The 15,869-nt window shown below is 44.7% G+C and overlaps 1 protein-coding gene across 1 annotated transcript; it reads right to left on the reverse strand.

The window, feature by feature from the left end:
- Window positions 1–581: 581 nt before the first annotated feature.
- Window positions 582–12,149, reverse strand: TRAPPC6B (trafficking protein particle complex subunit 6B). Its single transcript, XM_075614330.1, has 6 exons — window positions 11,757–12,149; window positions 8,081–8,148; window positions 6,291–6,408; window positions 4,633–4,716; window positions 3,110–3,203; window positions 582–2,104 (listed from the first exon to the last, which is right to left on the reverse strand). The coding sequence occupies exons 1-6, from the start codon at window positions 11,850–11,852 to the stop codon at window positions 2,073–2,075; spliced, it is 492 nt and encodes a 163-aa protein (XP_075470445.1). The 5' UTR covers window positions 11,853–12,149; the 3' UTR covers window positions 582–2,072.
- Window positions 12,150–15,869: the final 3,720 nt, after the last annotated feature.

The raw sequence follows: 15,869 nt of genomic DNA on the forward strand, positions 1-15,869 counted from the left end.
GCAATCGTGCGTGCCACTTGTACAGCCCCAGCGATGTGTGCACTAGGCTGCAGGAGATTGGGGCGGCGATCGGGGGCATGGCGAACGTCACGAAGCTGGTTGGCCCTAATTGGTTGAACCAGCTAACGTGACGCTGACGTCACGCGACTGCAGCCCGGGATCTCAAATGTAGTTGTCGGGCCAAAATGTAGCAGCAGACACACGCACCCCAGCAGGCACTTTAGGAACTACAATAGGAAATCAGGTAAGAGTCCCGCAATTGCCCACACAGCGACACCATCAGCTCGGCCTAAGGTGACGTGTGCGTGTCTTGAATGGGAGGGGTTATGTGTAGTGGGGGAGAAGAGAGAGGAGGGAGCCCAGTGGAAAGTCTAGTCCTGGGCCCCTGGAAAGCGGTCTGCGGCCCTGTCCGTAGCACATGGTAGTGTCACACTTTGAACACCGTCCGAAAGGAACAAAGTTTCCGTACTGACCAAATAAGCTTTAGTTGTTTGGCAAAACGATTTTGCACTGCACCTGCTAACCTCTCCCCTAATGTCATACTCTGCTCATTTTTACATATTTGGAACACAAAAACACAATTTATTTACATTTTCCTTTTTACTTTCAGCTAATGTACAATATAATACTGATACAATTAAGACTTACAGGTAGTTATATAGTTTTTTTAAAAAGGTGCAATCCTTAACCCCCAGGAAATAAGGCATCCAACCCGAAACTAGACTCATTTAATTTTAATTTAATGCGCAGTGAAACACTGACGTCCAAAAGGACGGGTCGCAAAGTATTACACTCCTGGAAAGCCAAAAACATAAAAAGGAAACTAAAGCACCACTGTACAACTGTATAAAAAAAAGTGTTAAAAGGTTATAGGGGTTGTTCATTTAAGCACGCAGTCGGCACGATCGCACTTCTATGAATACCCTAACTAACCCATATGTTCATTTGTTAATTAATTGCACCTTTAAATAGTATGCAGCATGCACCCACCATTAAACTAGAATAGTTATGCAATTGTTTCTTAAAATGACTCCAAGGTTAAAATGTTCATTTTGTTCTCTGGAATGACTGCAGTATGATCTCAAACGACAAATATTAGTATATTTTAACCTTCTGCTGTCATAGATGGCAACAGAAGTGACGGCTTTAACCCCCTCAGTGCCAGGTGAGTCAAAGCATTGGTTGCTGTGGCAGTGAAGTAGTTATTAGTGAAATAATTACTATTAACCCACTCAAAAGGATTTCAGCGTCAGCCTACATCATACATTCATTTTGGGTTGTCTTGCAATGTCTTAGGGTTTGTGTTGATTAACATTTCACGATCTTATTCTAAAAAGCATAAAAGTATAATCAAAAGTAAACAAGGGCACATCAGGGGCACAGCCCAGAACACTTGAAAACGGCCTGAGGTTTCAAACGCCAAAATTAAATTACATTTTTTTTTTATAACATCTAAAACGACATGTGTACCTTTAACACTGAAGTTGCTTAAATCCAACTAAATATTTTCTATGTAGATACAATTAAATAGTTTGGGAATGCTCCAATACCTGTCCCTGTGAAAAGCAGAGCGGCAGATCACTTCCATTTCAAACTCCAGATTCATTGAGAGAGAAGGGAAATAACGTGTTGTATTGTGTTGGCAAATTCAAGAGACAAAGGGCTGGATTAGAGTTGGAATAATGTGGGTGCATAAAGAAGTATATATTTGTAATAGATGGTTTAGTCTCTTCAGATAGAGAATTCAGTACATTTTTTATGACAATTGCAATGCCGGTTTCACTATACTTTTCTGAAACATTAGTGTGCTCATGTTCACTTCTTTCTATTGTGCCTGGTCAGCCACTTAAATGTGGAAGCACACAAACAGAATACAATGACAGAAGTCCAAATAGGGCCACTTGTAAAAGAACAGGGCTGTGCAATGAAAGTGACAGAGATGGGCACGTTAATTAGCGAGTCAGTTCATCAGCAAAGTATTTGCTCTACGATGCCCATCAAGTAGTGATTTGTAGTTAAGTCAGTTGAATATATGACCGTCAGTCCTCTGCAACAGTGACTTTATTCACGTTCTACAGCTTCTGTATCATCACCTGGAACTTACCTACAAAAGGAGAGAAATGGGTTACATTTCTGATTCAGCTGCGACCTGACAGTATAGAGAAAATAATGATTCTCTTAAAGCAGCGATACATGCCATTTTTTTTTAAAACACAGGATTGAAGCAGGGGGTTGCCAGAGCTGAACCTCATTTATTTCAGGCCTGGGAACCCCCTGCTTCCAGAGATACAGACCTTTGTAGGCGTCACCAGCAGCCGCTCGGGTACCAGGGTTCATGTAATGCCAGAGTTCCAAAACTCACGTACCCTGAGGGCCAATAGGAGGCAGCGACATCAGGTTCAGCGTCCTATAGGCACGCGGGAGCTGTACACTTTAAAACACAGGCAGCTCGGCCGGAGCGGCTACTGGCACCCCCTACGGAGGTATCTCCGGAAGCAGGGGGTCCCTGGGGCTGAAATGAATGGGGTTAAGCTCCAGAGACCACTGCTTCAAGCCTGTGCTAAACAATGAAAAAACGGCATGAATTGCTCCTCTGACCAACCTCTCAGTTGGTATCTACAACAGTAGATGGTGTGTATTGATTAATTCAGCAATCCCCCCCCCCAAGCCTACATATATGATTATCGCTTATAACTTTAGTATCTTTACCCCTAAACATGCCCTGCTCTAAAAAATAAAAAAATAAAGTTCTAGTGTTAAAAATCGTTATTTTCTTAATCTCCCTCTTTGGTTACCATGGTAACATTTAGTCTGCACAGGCTCTGTGGACATCTTCATTTTAACCTCCTGAAGACGATGACAACGCTCTAGTTCAGAGGTGGCCATTTCCAATCCTCAAGGGCCACCAAGAGGTCAGGTTTTAAGGATATCCCTGCTTCAGCACGGGGGGGCTCAATCAGTGTCGGAGCCAGCTGTGCTGAAGCAGGGATATCCTTAAAACCTGACCTGTTGGTGGTCCTTGAGGACTGGAGTTGGCCACTGCTGCTCCGGGTCTTGATTCATATTTACAATGGGAATTGAATGCGCTAATTTAAAGACATGTACTTACATGCAGGCATTACGGAGACCTCTGCAGTCACAATACTCTTTATTCCCACATTTGATAAACCTCCTCTGATTAATCCACACGTGAAGGCTAAATACTGTATAGAGAGGCAAGTTAAAAAGAAAATGAGTAGCCGTCCTGGGGAAATGCTGCACAGATATTAGTGTGGGTGGCTTTAGCTAAACAATATTTTTTTGCTTGTACATGAATAGATGTAGCCAGCTTTATTTTAGTTACGGATACATAGAATATGGTGCTAGAACGCAGAAATTATTAAAGTTTCCATAGGATTAAATGGTAGTGATAAAGAACATCACAAGCACTGCCATCTGCTGCACTTCTTCCCTCGCCTGATGTCTCCAACTCTCCTATCATGCCACTTAGATTGTAAGCTCTCCGGAGCAGGGATTTCCTTTCCTATTGTCCGATTTTATTTGTTGCTCATATTGTACTATAATTCCCTGTACTGTATTGTCTCTTGTACAGCGCTAAGTACAGCTGCATAAATAAAGATACATTTGATCCTCGGTATCCCACGGCCCGCTTTCCATCAAACGGCTTATCCGACGTCGGAACCGCTTATCCGATGGACACCGCCACCAATTAATATGGACCCGCAATCCAACGGTCGTTAGCGGTACGCTCTATGTCGGATAAGCGAGGATCAGCTGTACATATATACACATCACAACATATTCCACCAGAACGCTCCAGGAGGCTGAAATAACCTAGGCTCATGTACAATCTGATACATAAAAGAACACTTATTTGTAGGCTGTGATATATTTGAATAGACCATTATTAAAAGTTTAGATCGCCTATACAGTTAGGTTTTTACAGCTCTTTCTGGCGACGGCTCCAGAAGAAAGCTGCGTGATCTTGAAATCTATCATTTTATGTTGATCCAACAAAGGGTATCTCAAGTTTGGAAGATAATGGGAAATCTGAATGCAACTACAAAACATTTCACCGGAACAACATTACAAAAGCAGATGTATGTTGAAGAGGCAAAAACTGATCAATATTTGCACAAAATGTGAAAATAATTAGCAGCAGTAGCAAAATATCCATGGTGGAATAATTATTGCTAGTGAGAGGATATTCAAGTAAATAGCCATTAACAAGCGGTAATAGCCACCCAAGGAACTGCACTGAATACATACCCCAATAAACTTCTTCAGAATTCATAGGAAAGTTTCATGACATCATGCATATACCGGCAGATATTTTTCAGTGCATGAACTTCCTTATTTTAATGTGGATTTTTTTAAACCAAGAGAGTTTAAGGGGTGAAACAAATATACACTAGGATAGATTAAATAGTATTAAACATTTTTATTATTTTGCTGCAAATCACTTCATCAGTAGAGATAATAAAACAATGAAGGCACTTATAAATGTGTGTGTGTGTACCCCATATGCTTTATTCTTTGTTGCCAATTATCATCTTCTGAATGTTTTGACTTTATTTATTGCGTACTTCTCTGGTGACCTTGGTTTTAATGACCTCTGCACTCATACATTACCTTAGGCGCATGTTCCATATACTGCTTTCCTGCAGACATCGGCGTTATGAGTCGGAACTTGTTATCCTGAAGCACATAGATACCCTTGAAAAGTAGAAAAACAAGTAGATCTCAAAATTGTATAGACATGAAAACAGAAATATGGCCGGAAGCCAGAGGGGTTAACGTTGATTTATAATAATGAAAACCTCACCACGCCCCCGCTGTTCTGCACAAGTTTGAACATAGTCAGCTACGCATGACAAAACAATGTGTTGGACGTGCCTCTGACCAAATGGGAGATGAACAAACTTCAAGTTGGTATCAAAAAACGCAGCTCATGTATAGAAACCAGCGCTGTATATGAACGAACGTTTAAGCATCAGTGGGTTTAAAGAGACTCCTCCTATTCTCTAAATGTTACTCTAATTAGAGCATTAAACCTTACAAAGAACACTCAAATCTATTAATAATTAGCTTTGTTTAACACTTGCTTTTGCACAGATATCTTGTCACCCCATGAAGACAATAACTAAAACATTGATAATATGGAGATATTGGTTTCCTTTTCATATTGACTTGTTTTGTAGTGAGGATCAGAAGCAGAGCCTGCAGTGTTCTCCTTGCGGTCGCCTTCGCCTGGCACCCTCGCTGCATTGAAGGGCCCTTCTGAATGTCTTTGCTTCTGATCCTGGCTGTGGTCACTATGTGCTTTTACACTGCTGTTGTGGGAGTGTAAATCTCTCATGTTAATCTACTGTGTTTGATATAAACTGTTACACTGTGTGGCGTTTTCGTTCTTTTTAATGGCAGTCCAAACTGGTTTATGGAGGAGAAGCTGATTGAGGGAACGCTTCCTCTGATCAGCTGCTCGTTCTTTGTGCCCCATTTCATCTTTAACATTGTGAGTGAGCTATATCCACGTAACCCATTTAAGGTCATTGCTGTACTGCACTATTTTATTGCCCTTTATATTTTCTGTCACTAAATATTATTATTGAAGTATTTAAACTTTATACTTATTACCATATGTTTTAATTTAATTGGATGTAGCATTGGGCACCCCCGTCTTTTGGTGTATACATTTGCCATGCTCAGTAGCATTCCTTTTGACATATACACACACACAGCTCAACCGCGATCCGTTACAACGCAAATCTGCTTATAACGCGATGTAAGCGTGGCTCCCAATTTTTGTATTTAGGAATACTTTACAACACGATTATCGGTATATTAAATACTTTATTGTACAATGCATACAATTGTACATTATTTCTAACGCGATCCGCTTATAGCGCGATGTGATTCTTTGGACCCCAAGCACAGCGTTATAACGGGGTTCAGCTGTATATATGATGTGGTGGGTGTTGGAGTTTGAGCTTACTTTGTGTGCGAGTCACATTGGAGGAGCCTGTTTGTGCTTTGCCGTCCGCTGGCAGCTTTTTGAGGGGTTTGGGAGAATCCCTTCTGGATGAGCAGCATCAGTTCCTCACAAGCAATGTATTTTGTTTGATATTCATTTTCATTTAGTAGGAATATTTGTACACACACACACACACACACACACACACACACACTTTCTTCCGTTTATATTGGTTGTGGTTTTTACCACTCACTATTTATGTTTTGAAGTGTCTATTTGCGCTGGAGTTTATTTCCCCTCTATCTTTATGTTGTACCTGGTGATTGGTCCTCAGGTTATCGATTTGCTTTTTGAACACTGTGGTCCAAAAATCTTTGCAGACAAATTTCATTATATCGAGTTCGTCTTTGAACCGGGCTGTGTCCTTGGTAAGTCTAGGGCCAAACAAACAAAAGGATTCATTAGTAGATATTCACATTAATTTACTCCACAGTGCACTGCTGCTCCAATCAATACACTTTCCCGTGTATATCACGCAAATTAAACAAAATGAGCTCTAATGGTGCAAAATAAACATCAAACATGCTTGTGAGAACAGTAAAGAAGCAGCCTCACTTACTGTGTCCGGAAGGATTCGGCGTGAAATACCTCATTTATAAACAAATCTGCCAAAATGTTTGCTACATATGTAAAACAACATCGCATAAAATTTGGTGCCGTTTGTCAACCTCGGGATGTTTAACTCCTCTCTACATGGTCTACAAAATGTTGATTGTGAAAACTGTCGTCTGTTTTATTCCAATCCCATTCTCAGCCAGGGGTGGCCAACCCCAGTCCCCAAGGGCCACCAACAGGCAAAGTATTAGGGATATCCCTGCGTCAGCACAGGTGGCTCAGTCCTACTGACTAAGGCTTTGCCTATAGTGCCGCCGATGGGTGACGTCACCCGTCGCCACCGGCGAAAGTTACGTTTCGCTGGTCGGCGGCATCGCGAGATTCCCGCAATTTGATTTGTTAAAGGACCGTCACGTGACGCGACGGCCCTTGAAAAATCAAATTTTGCTGGCGGCGGGTTTTGGCGATGGCGCCGTTGCTTGTCGCCGTCACTATAAGCGCACGCGGTGGCGGCAATGCTTTTGTTTTCGGGCGAATTCGCATCGCCGTCGCCGGCACTATAAGCGCAGCCTAAGCCACCTGTGCTGATGCAGGGATATCCTTAAAACCTGACCTGTTGGTGGCCTTTGAGGACGGACGTTGGCTACCCCTGTTCTTAGCTATTAAATATATACATCAGGAGACAACTTATGAAATTGGAAAATAAGGTTGACTTTTTACTTTAAAATGCCATTGCCGATAGGTTACTAGGTGGGAAGGAGCCTGTAACCTCGGTGCTGGAATGCAATGCGTTGCAGGCCCCTCTGCAAAGAAGCGGGCATGGTTCTGTGTACATCGGTCACTCATCTTCAACAAGATCTGTTGCAAACGAAGACCCCGGCGATTAATTTATTATCTTTGACCCGTGCCATTTTGTTTTCTAATAGACTTATTTTGTACATCTGTCTGTGGTCAACCGCCTACACAGAAGCACATACAGACATTGTCTTTTCATAGGGTGCATTCATTTTTCTAGTAACCGATGGGAAATAAACTTGCAGTGTAAAAGTGTGAAGACAAAGTGCTTTGACATTTATGTGCAGACCCCAACTCAACTGATGCCAGTGATGTGTCGAATAGGTTAAATTGAGGCGATCGATCAGTTGAGTGTTTTAAATACATAAAAAATAAATAAAAAGTCTAGAGAATGCACGTTTTCACTTATAAGGAGTACTCTGAAGAGGTTAGTGGTTGTCAATCTTGTTTACTCCTGATTTATTCATACCTCTCAACAGTCACAGAACTTACTAGAAAGACTAGGCTTAGGACAAGGCAGACAAAGCAAAAGATTAAAAAATATGGTCTGCTGTTTTAAGTTAGCAATCACAGTTTTAACTTATTACACCTTGGTGAGACTGCATCTATTACTGCAACTCTTAACATACCATGCAAAGTGGCACGTGCTGCTTTAATAATATTCTCACGTGAAATGATGCAGATTGGTCTACCTACCTCTCTATTAAGCCCTGTCCTACTCTAAATCCCATATTTTCCAGTTTGGTGATGCATCTTCCATTTTCCTAGAAGATAAAAAAAATATATATACATCTTTTAATCTGTCTATGGCATCAGCATAAGGAAAAGTATCAGGTCAAATCAACCTGCAAGCATGGCAATCTATGAACAGTCATAACAGAAGGGCCTGAGGGGCAGCATATGTGTATCCAATAAGCAGGTAAATATTAGACTGGTTATTTGACGTTGCTTGTGCCAATCTAAACAATTGTCACCATAAATTCAAATTATTGAATCATTTGTTTTAATTCAAAAGAAACTACAAAACATGCAAATACATAGAAGAGCACACTTCATATTGTTTGCATCCCATCTGGAAACAACATAAATTAATGGCAGTGGCATGTTTAACAGGGTAAGGAGGTGCTTTACCTTTGTTTATTTAAAAAACAGACAAGCGTTTCGAGCTTTTAAAAGGTTTCCATGGTAATTATACATCCAATGCATTGGCGGGCTTCTCATCTCTTATTAATACGACTGTCGGTCCTTTAACTACAGGTACATATGTTCTTTTTTAAATAATGAAAGTTGCCATAATTAGCCAAACAGATAAACATTAAGTGCAATAAATACTGTATGTAGTAAGCCGGAATTTGACAAACCCTTTGAGTGCCGAAGGGGCCACGGCACCAGTATGCCACTGCCCCTCCGATCACGTGACCGTTCCGTCACTGATAACATAAGGGGAGTCCTCCCCAGTCTGTTCCTCATCCGTGCAAATCGTGTCATGCAAGACGCAATCTCCCCCTAGCAAAAGGAGCAGCCATTCTTTTTACTTAGCTACTACATCATTGGACCCCTGGAATTCCAGACCCTATGACATAGTTACCATGTCCTGGGTCACTCAAAGGAAACAAATAAGTACATTAATAAATCAGTTTTGCAGTATTAGATTTTTTTTAAAAAGTGTTGTTTCACTCTTTGTGCTCTTTTCAATGATTTTTAATGTATTATAGCTTTCTTGAGTTGCTATAAAAACCATTTAGGAAGCTACATCACTCGCTCTTTTGAAATAGGCAGCCATATTGGGTGCCCTGGGAAGCAGAATCTTCGCAGATCCATCGGCAGCTGAGATAATTACGTCGCCATAAATGTGAAGAACAGGTGCATTTTTTTTTTTTTTTTAAAAGCAGCGAGAGGAAATGCTCCTTTAAAGTGTGGTTAAAACTTCCCAAGACAGACAACTACCTTGTAAAGTTTTTTACATTTTCTTTTTGCCAAGTTACTACCACCTTATTTATTTCGATATTGTCCAAAGCAGCTGATCACACTGCGACTCGCTGGAGACCTACATGGACTTGTGTGGGGTTTCGTCCAGTTTCACCTCGATCGGCTGCTTTAGACAATATAGAATTACACCCCAATTCAGAAGTTCAGGGCAACGGTAACTTCACCCCTCTGCTGCTAGCACCCCACACAAAAAAAAATAGATTTTTATTACAGTAGGTTGGGAGATATAACTGTGCCCAGGACACCCTTGAAAACGAGAGGTTACTCAATGCATTACGTCCTGGTAAAACATTTTATAAATAAATAATACTAAGAACAACAGGACTCGGGGGCAATCCTACTTTTGATGACACCAAAATATAGACGTAATTGGAGGTGCCTAGTCACTTTAGACGATGTATATTGCAGAATGGTGATTAAGAGATGGGATACCGCTACATAATACACCATATTGCGTTAAAAGGAGCAGTAACAGAGAGAGAGTGTGTGTGTGTGTGTGTGTGTGTGTGTGTGTGTGTGTGTGTGTGTGTGTGTGTGTGTGTGTGTGTGTGTGTGTGTGTGTGTGTGTGTGTGTGTGTGTGTGTGTGTGTGTGTGTGTGTGTTCTGATTCGGGCAACCCACTTGTGTTTCTCATTATACATTTGCAACAGAAGTTTATTTATTGAACTAACCATTTCATTTATCTGCACCCCCCCCCTCATGCACACCAGCCCCTCCCGCCCCATGCACACCAGCCTCTCCCCCTCCCATGCACACCAGCCTCTCCCCCCCCCCCCCCATGCACACCAGCCTCTCCCCCCCCCCATGCACACCAGCCTCTCCCCCCCCCCCATGCACACCAGCCTCCCCCCCCCATGCACACCAGCCTCTTCCCCTCCCCCCATGCACACCAGCCTCTTCCCCTCCCCCCATGCACACCAGCCTCTTCCCCTCCCCCCATGCACACCAGCCTCTTCCCCTCCCCCCATGCACACCAGCCTCTTCCCCTCCCCCCATGCACACCAGCCTCTTCCCCTCCCCCCATGCACACCAGCCTCTTCCCCTCCCCCCATGCACACCAGCCTCTTCCCCTCCCCCCATGCACACCAGCCTCTTCCCCTCCCCCCATGCACACCAGCCTCTTCCCCTCTCCCCATGCACACCAGCCTCTTCCCCTCCCCCCATGCACACCAGCCTCTTCCCCTCCCCCCCATGCACACCAGCCTCTTCCCCTCCCCCCCATGCACACCAGCCTCTTCCCCTCCCCCCATGCACACCAGCCTCTTCCCCTCCCCCCATGCACACCAGCCTCTTCCCCTCCCCCCCATGCACACCAGCCTCTTCCCCTCCCCCCCATGCACACCAGCCTCTTCCCCTCCCCCCCATGCACACCAGCCTCTTCCCCTCCCCCCCATGCACACCAGCCTCTTCCCCTCCCCCCCATGCACACCAGCCTCTTCCCCTCCCCCCCATGCACACCAGCCTCTTCCCCTCCCCCCCATGCACACCAGCCTCTTCCCCTCCCCCCCATGCACACCAGCCTCTTCCCCTCCCCCCCATGCACACCAGCCTCTTCCCCTCCCCCCCATGCACACCAGCCTCTTCCCCTCCCCCCATGCACACCAGTCTCTCTCCCCCCCATGCACACCAGCCTCTCTCCCCCCCATGCACACCAGCCTCTCTCCCCCCCCCATGCACACCAGCCTCTCCCCCCCATGCACACCAGCCTCTCTCCCCCCCCCCATGCACACCAGCCTCTCTCCCCCCCCCCATGCACACCAGCCTCTCTCCCCCTCCCATGCACACCAGCCTCTCTCCCCCCCCATGCACACCAGCCTCTCTCCCCCCCATGCACACCAGCCTCTCTCCCCCCCCCCATGCACACCAGCCTCTCTCCCCCCCCATGCACACCAGCCTCTCTCCCCCCCATGCACACCAGCCTCTCTCTCCCCCCCCCATGCACACCAGCCTCTCTCTCCCCCCCCCCATGCACACCAGCCTCTCTCTCTCCCCCCCATGCACACCAGCCTCTCTCTCCCCCCCCCCCATGCACACCAGCCTCTCTCTCCCCCCCCCCCATGCACACCAGCCTCTCTCTCAACCCCCCCATGCACACCAGCCTCTCTCCCCCCCCCCATGCACACCAGCCTCTCTCTCCCCCCCCCCATGCACACCAGCCTCTCTCCCCCCCCATGCACACCAGCCTCTCTCCCCCCCCCATGCACACCAGCCTCTCTCTCCCCCCCCCATGCACACCAGCCTCTCTCCCCCCCCATGCAAACCAGCCTCTCCCCCCCCCCATGCACACCAGCCTCTCTCCCCCCATGCACACCAGCCTCTCTCCCCCCATGCACACCAGCCTCCCCCTCCATGCACACACACTACCCAGAAAGGACTAACTTACCACATCTCCTTGCTCGGTGGACTTGTAAACACAGGACACGATCTCATTGTGCAGGAGCAGGAATAGAGCCTCGTCAGCCATGTCCTGCTTGTTCATGTCTATGGGTTCTCACTGCACCTCTAGCAGGGAGTGGTGGGCGCAGGGTCTGATGGAGTGGGGGGGGGGGGGGGTGTGGGCGCAGGGTCTGACAGTGGGTGGGGTGGTCTTAGATATGGGAAAGGTGATTGCCCCGGGGCAACCTAGTAACTGCCCCAGTGACGTCACAGCCGGCACAACTGCCCCATGGAGGGCGAGCAATGGTCCCTGAGCCCGGAGGATAAGGCTATTGCAGAGCCCACCAACTTCACACACAACCTTGACATCCTCTGCCAGGAGTATGCATGGTCACTTCCGTTTCCGGTTTGGGGAGTTTCATAGGAATCACAGTTACCATGGAGACGTGTGTGCTCTGCTATGTTAACAATATGAGTTATTATTTCCTCCTTGTAATAATAATCATAATCATAATAATAATAAAAGCATTAAACTCTAAGACAAAAAAAACACCAGTAAAAAAAGGACTTAAAAGAACTCTATGGCCGCGCTTATAGTGACGGCGAAGGCGACGCTGGTGTCACGCTGCGGCCGCTGGAAAAATCAAATTGAAATGACTTCCAGCGATCGCGACCAAGCCGTCACATCGCTCTTACTATAAGCGCACGCGATGGCGTCAATGCATTTGTTTTGCTGCGCCGTCACGTCACTGTCGCCGGCACTATACAGTAAGTGCGGTCTATGAAGTAGTCTGCTGAATAAATGAGACTGTCTTCCAATAAATGAATCGCTCACTAATCTCTGAATGAGACATTAAAAACCTGAACTTACCATAAAATACATTTTAATAAAGCATTTTTAAAATCTCTTCACAAATGTGGATTAAAAATTCAGGGGTTAAAGCTGCAGTTCAGTCTTTTTTTTTTTTTTTAAATTTATTTTTTTACTTCAATAGCTTCATGTGCGCAATCTCTACTTACCTAAAGAACTGTATAGCTGCCAGTCAATCCGTTCTCCATGTATTGATCGGCGAAATTTGGCGACATTTTTAAAGCTGGCATTTATTTATAATCTGCTTCTATCAGTCAGTGGAAGATCATGAATATTCATGAGTCTCCCAGTGACGTGTGCTCGCTCCCGATCTGCCGCTGTGTGGTGTCCCCCTTCTGCCCCGATCCCTGTGGCTACCTCCCTGGCCGTGCGGGAGATGGAGGGGGGTTGCGCGGCCCCGGGAGGGGGGGTTCAGCAAGGTGGTGTGTGTGATATAGATATATATATATATATATATATATATATATATATATATATATATATATATATATAGTGTGTGTGTGTTATATATAGTGTGTGTGTTATATATAGTGTGTGTGTGTGATACTGATATATATATATATATATATATATATATATATATATATATATATATATATATATATATATATATATATATATATAGTGTTTTGTGTGTGTGTGTGATATATATAGCGTGTGTGTGTGTGTGTGTGATATATAGTGTGTGCGTGTGTGATATATATAATACTAGCTGAGAGACCCGGCGTTGCCCGGGAGTCACACTGTGTCCCCCCCCCCACACACACACTGTCCCCCCTCCCCCACAAACTGTCCCCCCCCTCACACACACACTGTCCCCCCTCCCCCACACACACTGTCCACCCCCCCCCCCCCCACACACACACTGTCGTCCCCCCACACACACACTGTCCCCCCACACACACACACTGTCATCCCCCCCCCCCACACACACACTGTCCCTCCCCGTGACTCGCGCTCCCCCGGCGCCCGCTTGGTCCCCCGTGACTCGCGCTCCCCCCCCCCCCGACGGCCGCGCGTGTTGTGTGTGATATATATATATATATATATATATAGTGTGTGTGTGGGTGTGTGATATATATATATATAGTGTGTGTGATATATATAGCGTGTGTGTGTGTGATATATATATATATATATAGTGTGTGTGTGTGTGTGTGTGTGTTATATATAGTGTGTGTTATATATATAGTGTGTGTTATATATATAGTGTGTGTGTGTATATATATATAATTTTTTTTGTATGTGTGTATATATATATCTATATATCTATATATATATAGATATATTACACAGTGTTCGACAAACCTATACATTTGCACGCCCCGGGCGAGTGGATTTAACATCGTGGCGAGCTCCTATTGGCCCAAGCAGCACACGTGTGGTACTAGGTGGCGAGTAGATTTTTTTGTTCGGCGAGTAGATTTTTTGGTGATTTGTCGACCACTGGATATATATATATATATATATATATATATATATATATATATATATATATATATATATGTGTGTGTGTGTGTGTCACCACAAGTACCCAGTCACCCACCGTTACCCACCCTCTCCCTCACCCGCCCACCCTCTCCCTCACAGTCACCCACCCTCACAGTCAACCACCCCCCCTCACCATCACCCAACCTTCTCCGTCACCCACCCTCTCCCTCACTCATTTATATCTGGCTTTTTTTTACTAGATTAGTGAGGTCATCCAATATTTTCCCTTACACACACGCACATAAGGAACTATGTACAGTAACAAGGACTAATTGTAGTAAAGTATAAATGTAATACAAAATATAAACGGTTATGTCAAAAACAAATGTTATTAGTTCTTACTAGGAATTTATTCCATTTCTTTTTTTAAAAGGCGGGACTAGGGCAAATAGATTTTTGGGTGATATGTCTAGATAGAGATTGTGTGTGTGTGTGTGTAGATAGATAGATCTCTCTCTCTCTCTCTATATATATATATATATGTGTGTATATATATATCTATATAGATAGATATAATTATCTATACACACGTGTGTGTGTATATACACACACACACGTATGTGCGCACCCCAGCGGTCTGACAGAAGTATTCTCTGACTTCCGGTGTCTGCCGCTGCCACAGCGTAACTCCTCCCTACCGCCCTCCTGTCCCATTCACATGGTCCTCTTCTCCCTCCGCCACCAACTGCTGTCCTCTGCCGCGCTTCGCTGCAGGATGCCGTCCTTCTCTCCCTCCGCCGCCGGCTGCTGTCCTCTGTCGCTGCCGAGCTTCACTGCAGGATGCCGTCCTTCTCTCCCTCCGCCGCTGGCTGCTGTCCTCTGTTGCTGCCGGCTGCTGACCGCTATATATCCATACATACATACATATACACACACACACACACACACACACACCAGAATATATGAGTTCTTCAGTATTTGTTGATACCTTTTTTTATTTGGACCAAGAATTTGTGTCATGGGACAAGCTTTCAAGAGTTTTCCTCTCTTCCTCAGGTCAAGCAATACCATAAATATATACACACATATACATACACACGGTGTGTGCGTGTCTATGTATGTGTGCGCATGTTTATGTGTGCGTGTGCGCATGTTTATGTGTGGGTGTATATGTGTGCGCATGTGTGCGTGTGCGCATGTTTGTACGTGTATGTGCGTGTGCGCATGTTTGTGTGCGCGTGCGCATGTTTATGTGTGTGTGTATATGTGCGTGTGTGTGCATGTATGTGTGCGTGTGCACATGTGTATGTGTGCATGTATATGCGTGCGTATGCATATATATCTATATCATACACACACATACATACACACCTAAGCTCCGCAGGGCCCTGTGCCTGCAAAATGTCTCTGAATAGTGCTATGTAAAACTAGAAGCGCTATACTGTACAAGAACAAGCCATTATTAATTATAATAATACACACATTGAATTGTACACATTCACACAAAATTAAATATACATATTGTTTACAGTATGATATATACAGATCTGATTTTAAATGAGTTGTTAATATTTAACATTAACTACACACGTGCAATGGAATAAGGTTTAATTAATTAATTAATTCTGAGCTACTCCTTTTCTGCTGCTGCTGTCAGTTCTGGGGGAAGATCATGTGACCAGGCAATGCCTGATACATTTGTGCTCCATGCTCATGCACGTGCACGGCTGTGGTGGGGGCAGGACTCACAAAGGGGTGTGCCAGAGCCTGTTACATTAAAGTAAAGGGTTGTGCTTTTCTAAAGGGTTGCTATAGAAA

This window comes from Ascaphus truei, chromosome 9, assembly GCF_040206685.1.
Source record: "Ascaphus truei isolate aAscTru1 chromosome 9, aAscTru1.hap1, whole genome shotgun sequence".
NCBI lineage: Eukaryota > Metazoa > Chordata > Amphibia > Anura > Ascaphidae > Ascaphus > Ascaphus truei.

Bases quoted from the DNA above. Each gene is read 5' to 3' on its own strand.
- TRAPPC6B (XM_075614330.1), bottom strand. From the start codon at position 11,852: ATGAACAAGCAGGACATGGCTGACGAGGCTCTATTCCTGCTCCTGCAC. The intron at 6,409-8,080 runs GTAGGTAGACCA...GTTTGGCCCTAG, and splicing joins GGACAGGGCTTAATAGAGAG to ACTTACCAAGGACACAGCCC. The intron at 2,105-3,109 runs GTAAGTACATGT...CTCCTTTTGTAG, and splicing joins GGTCTCCGTAATGCCTGCAT to GTAAGTTCCAGGTGATGATA.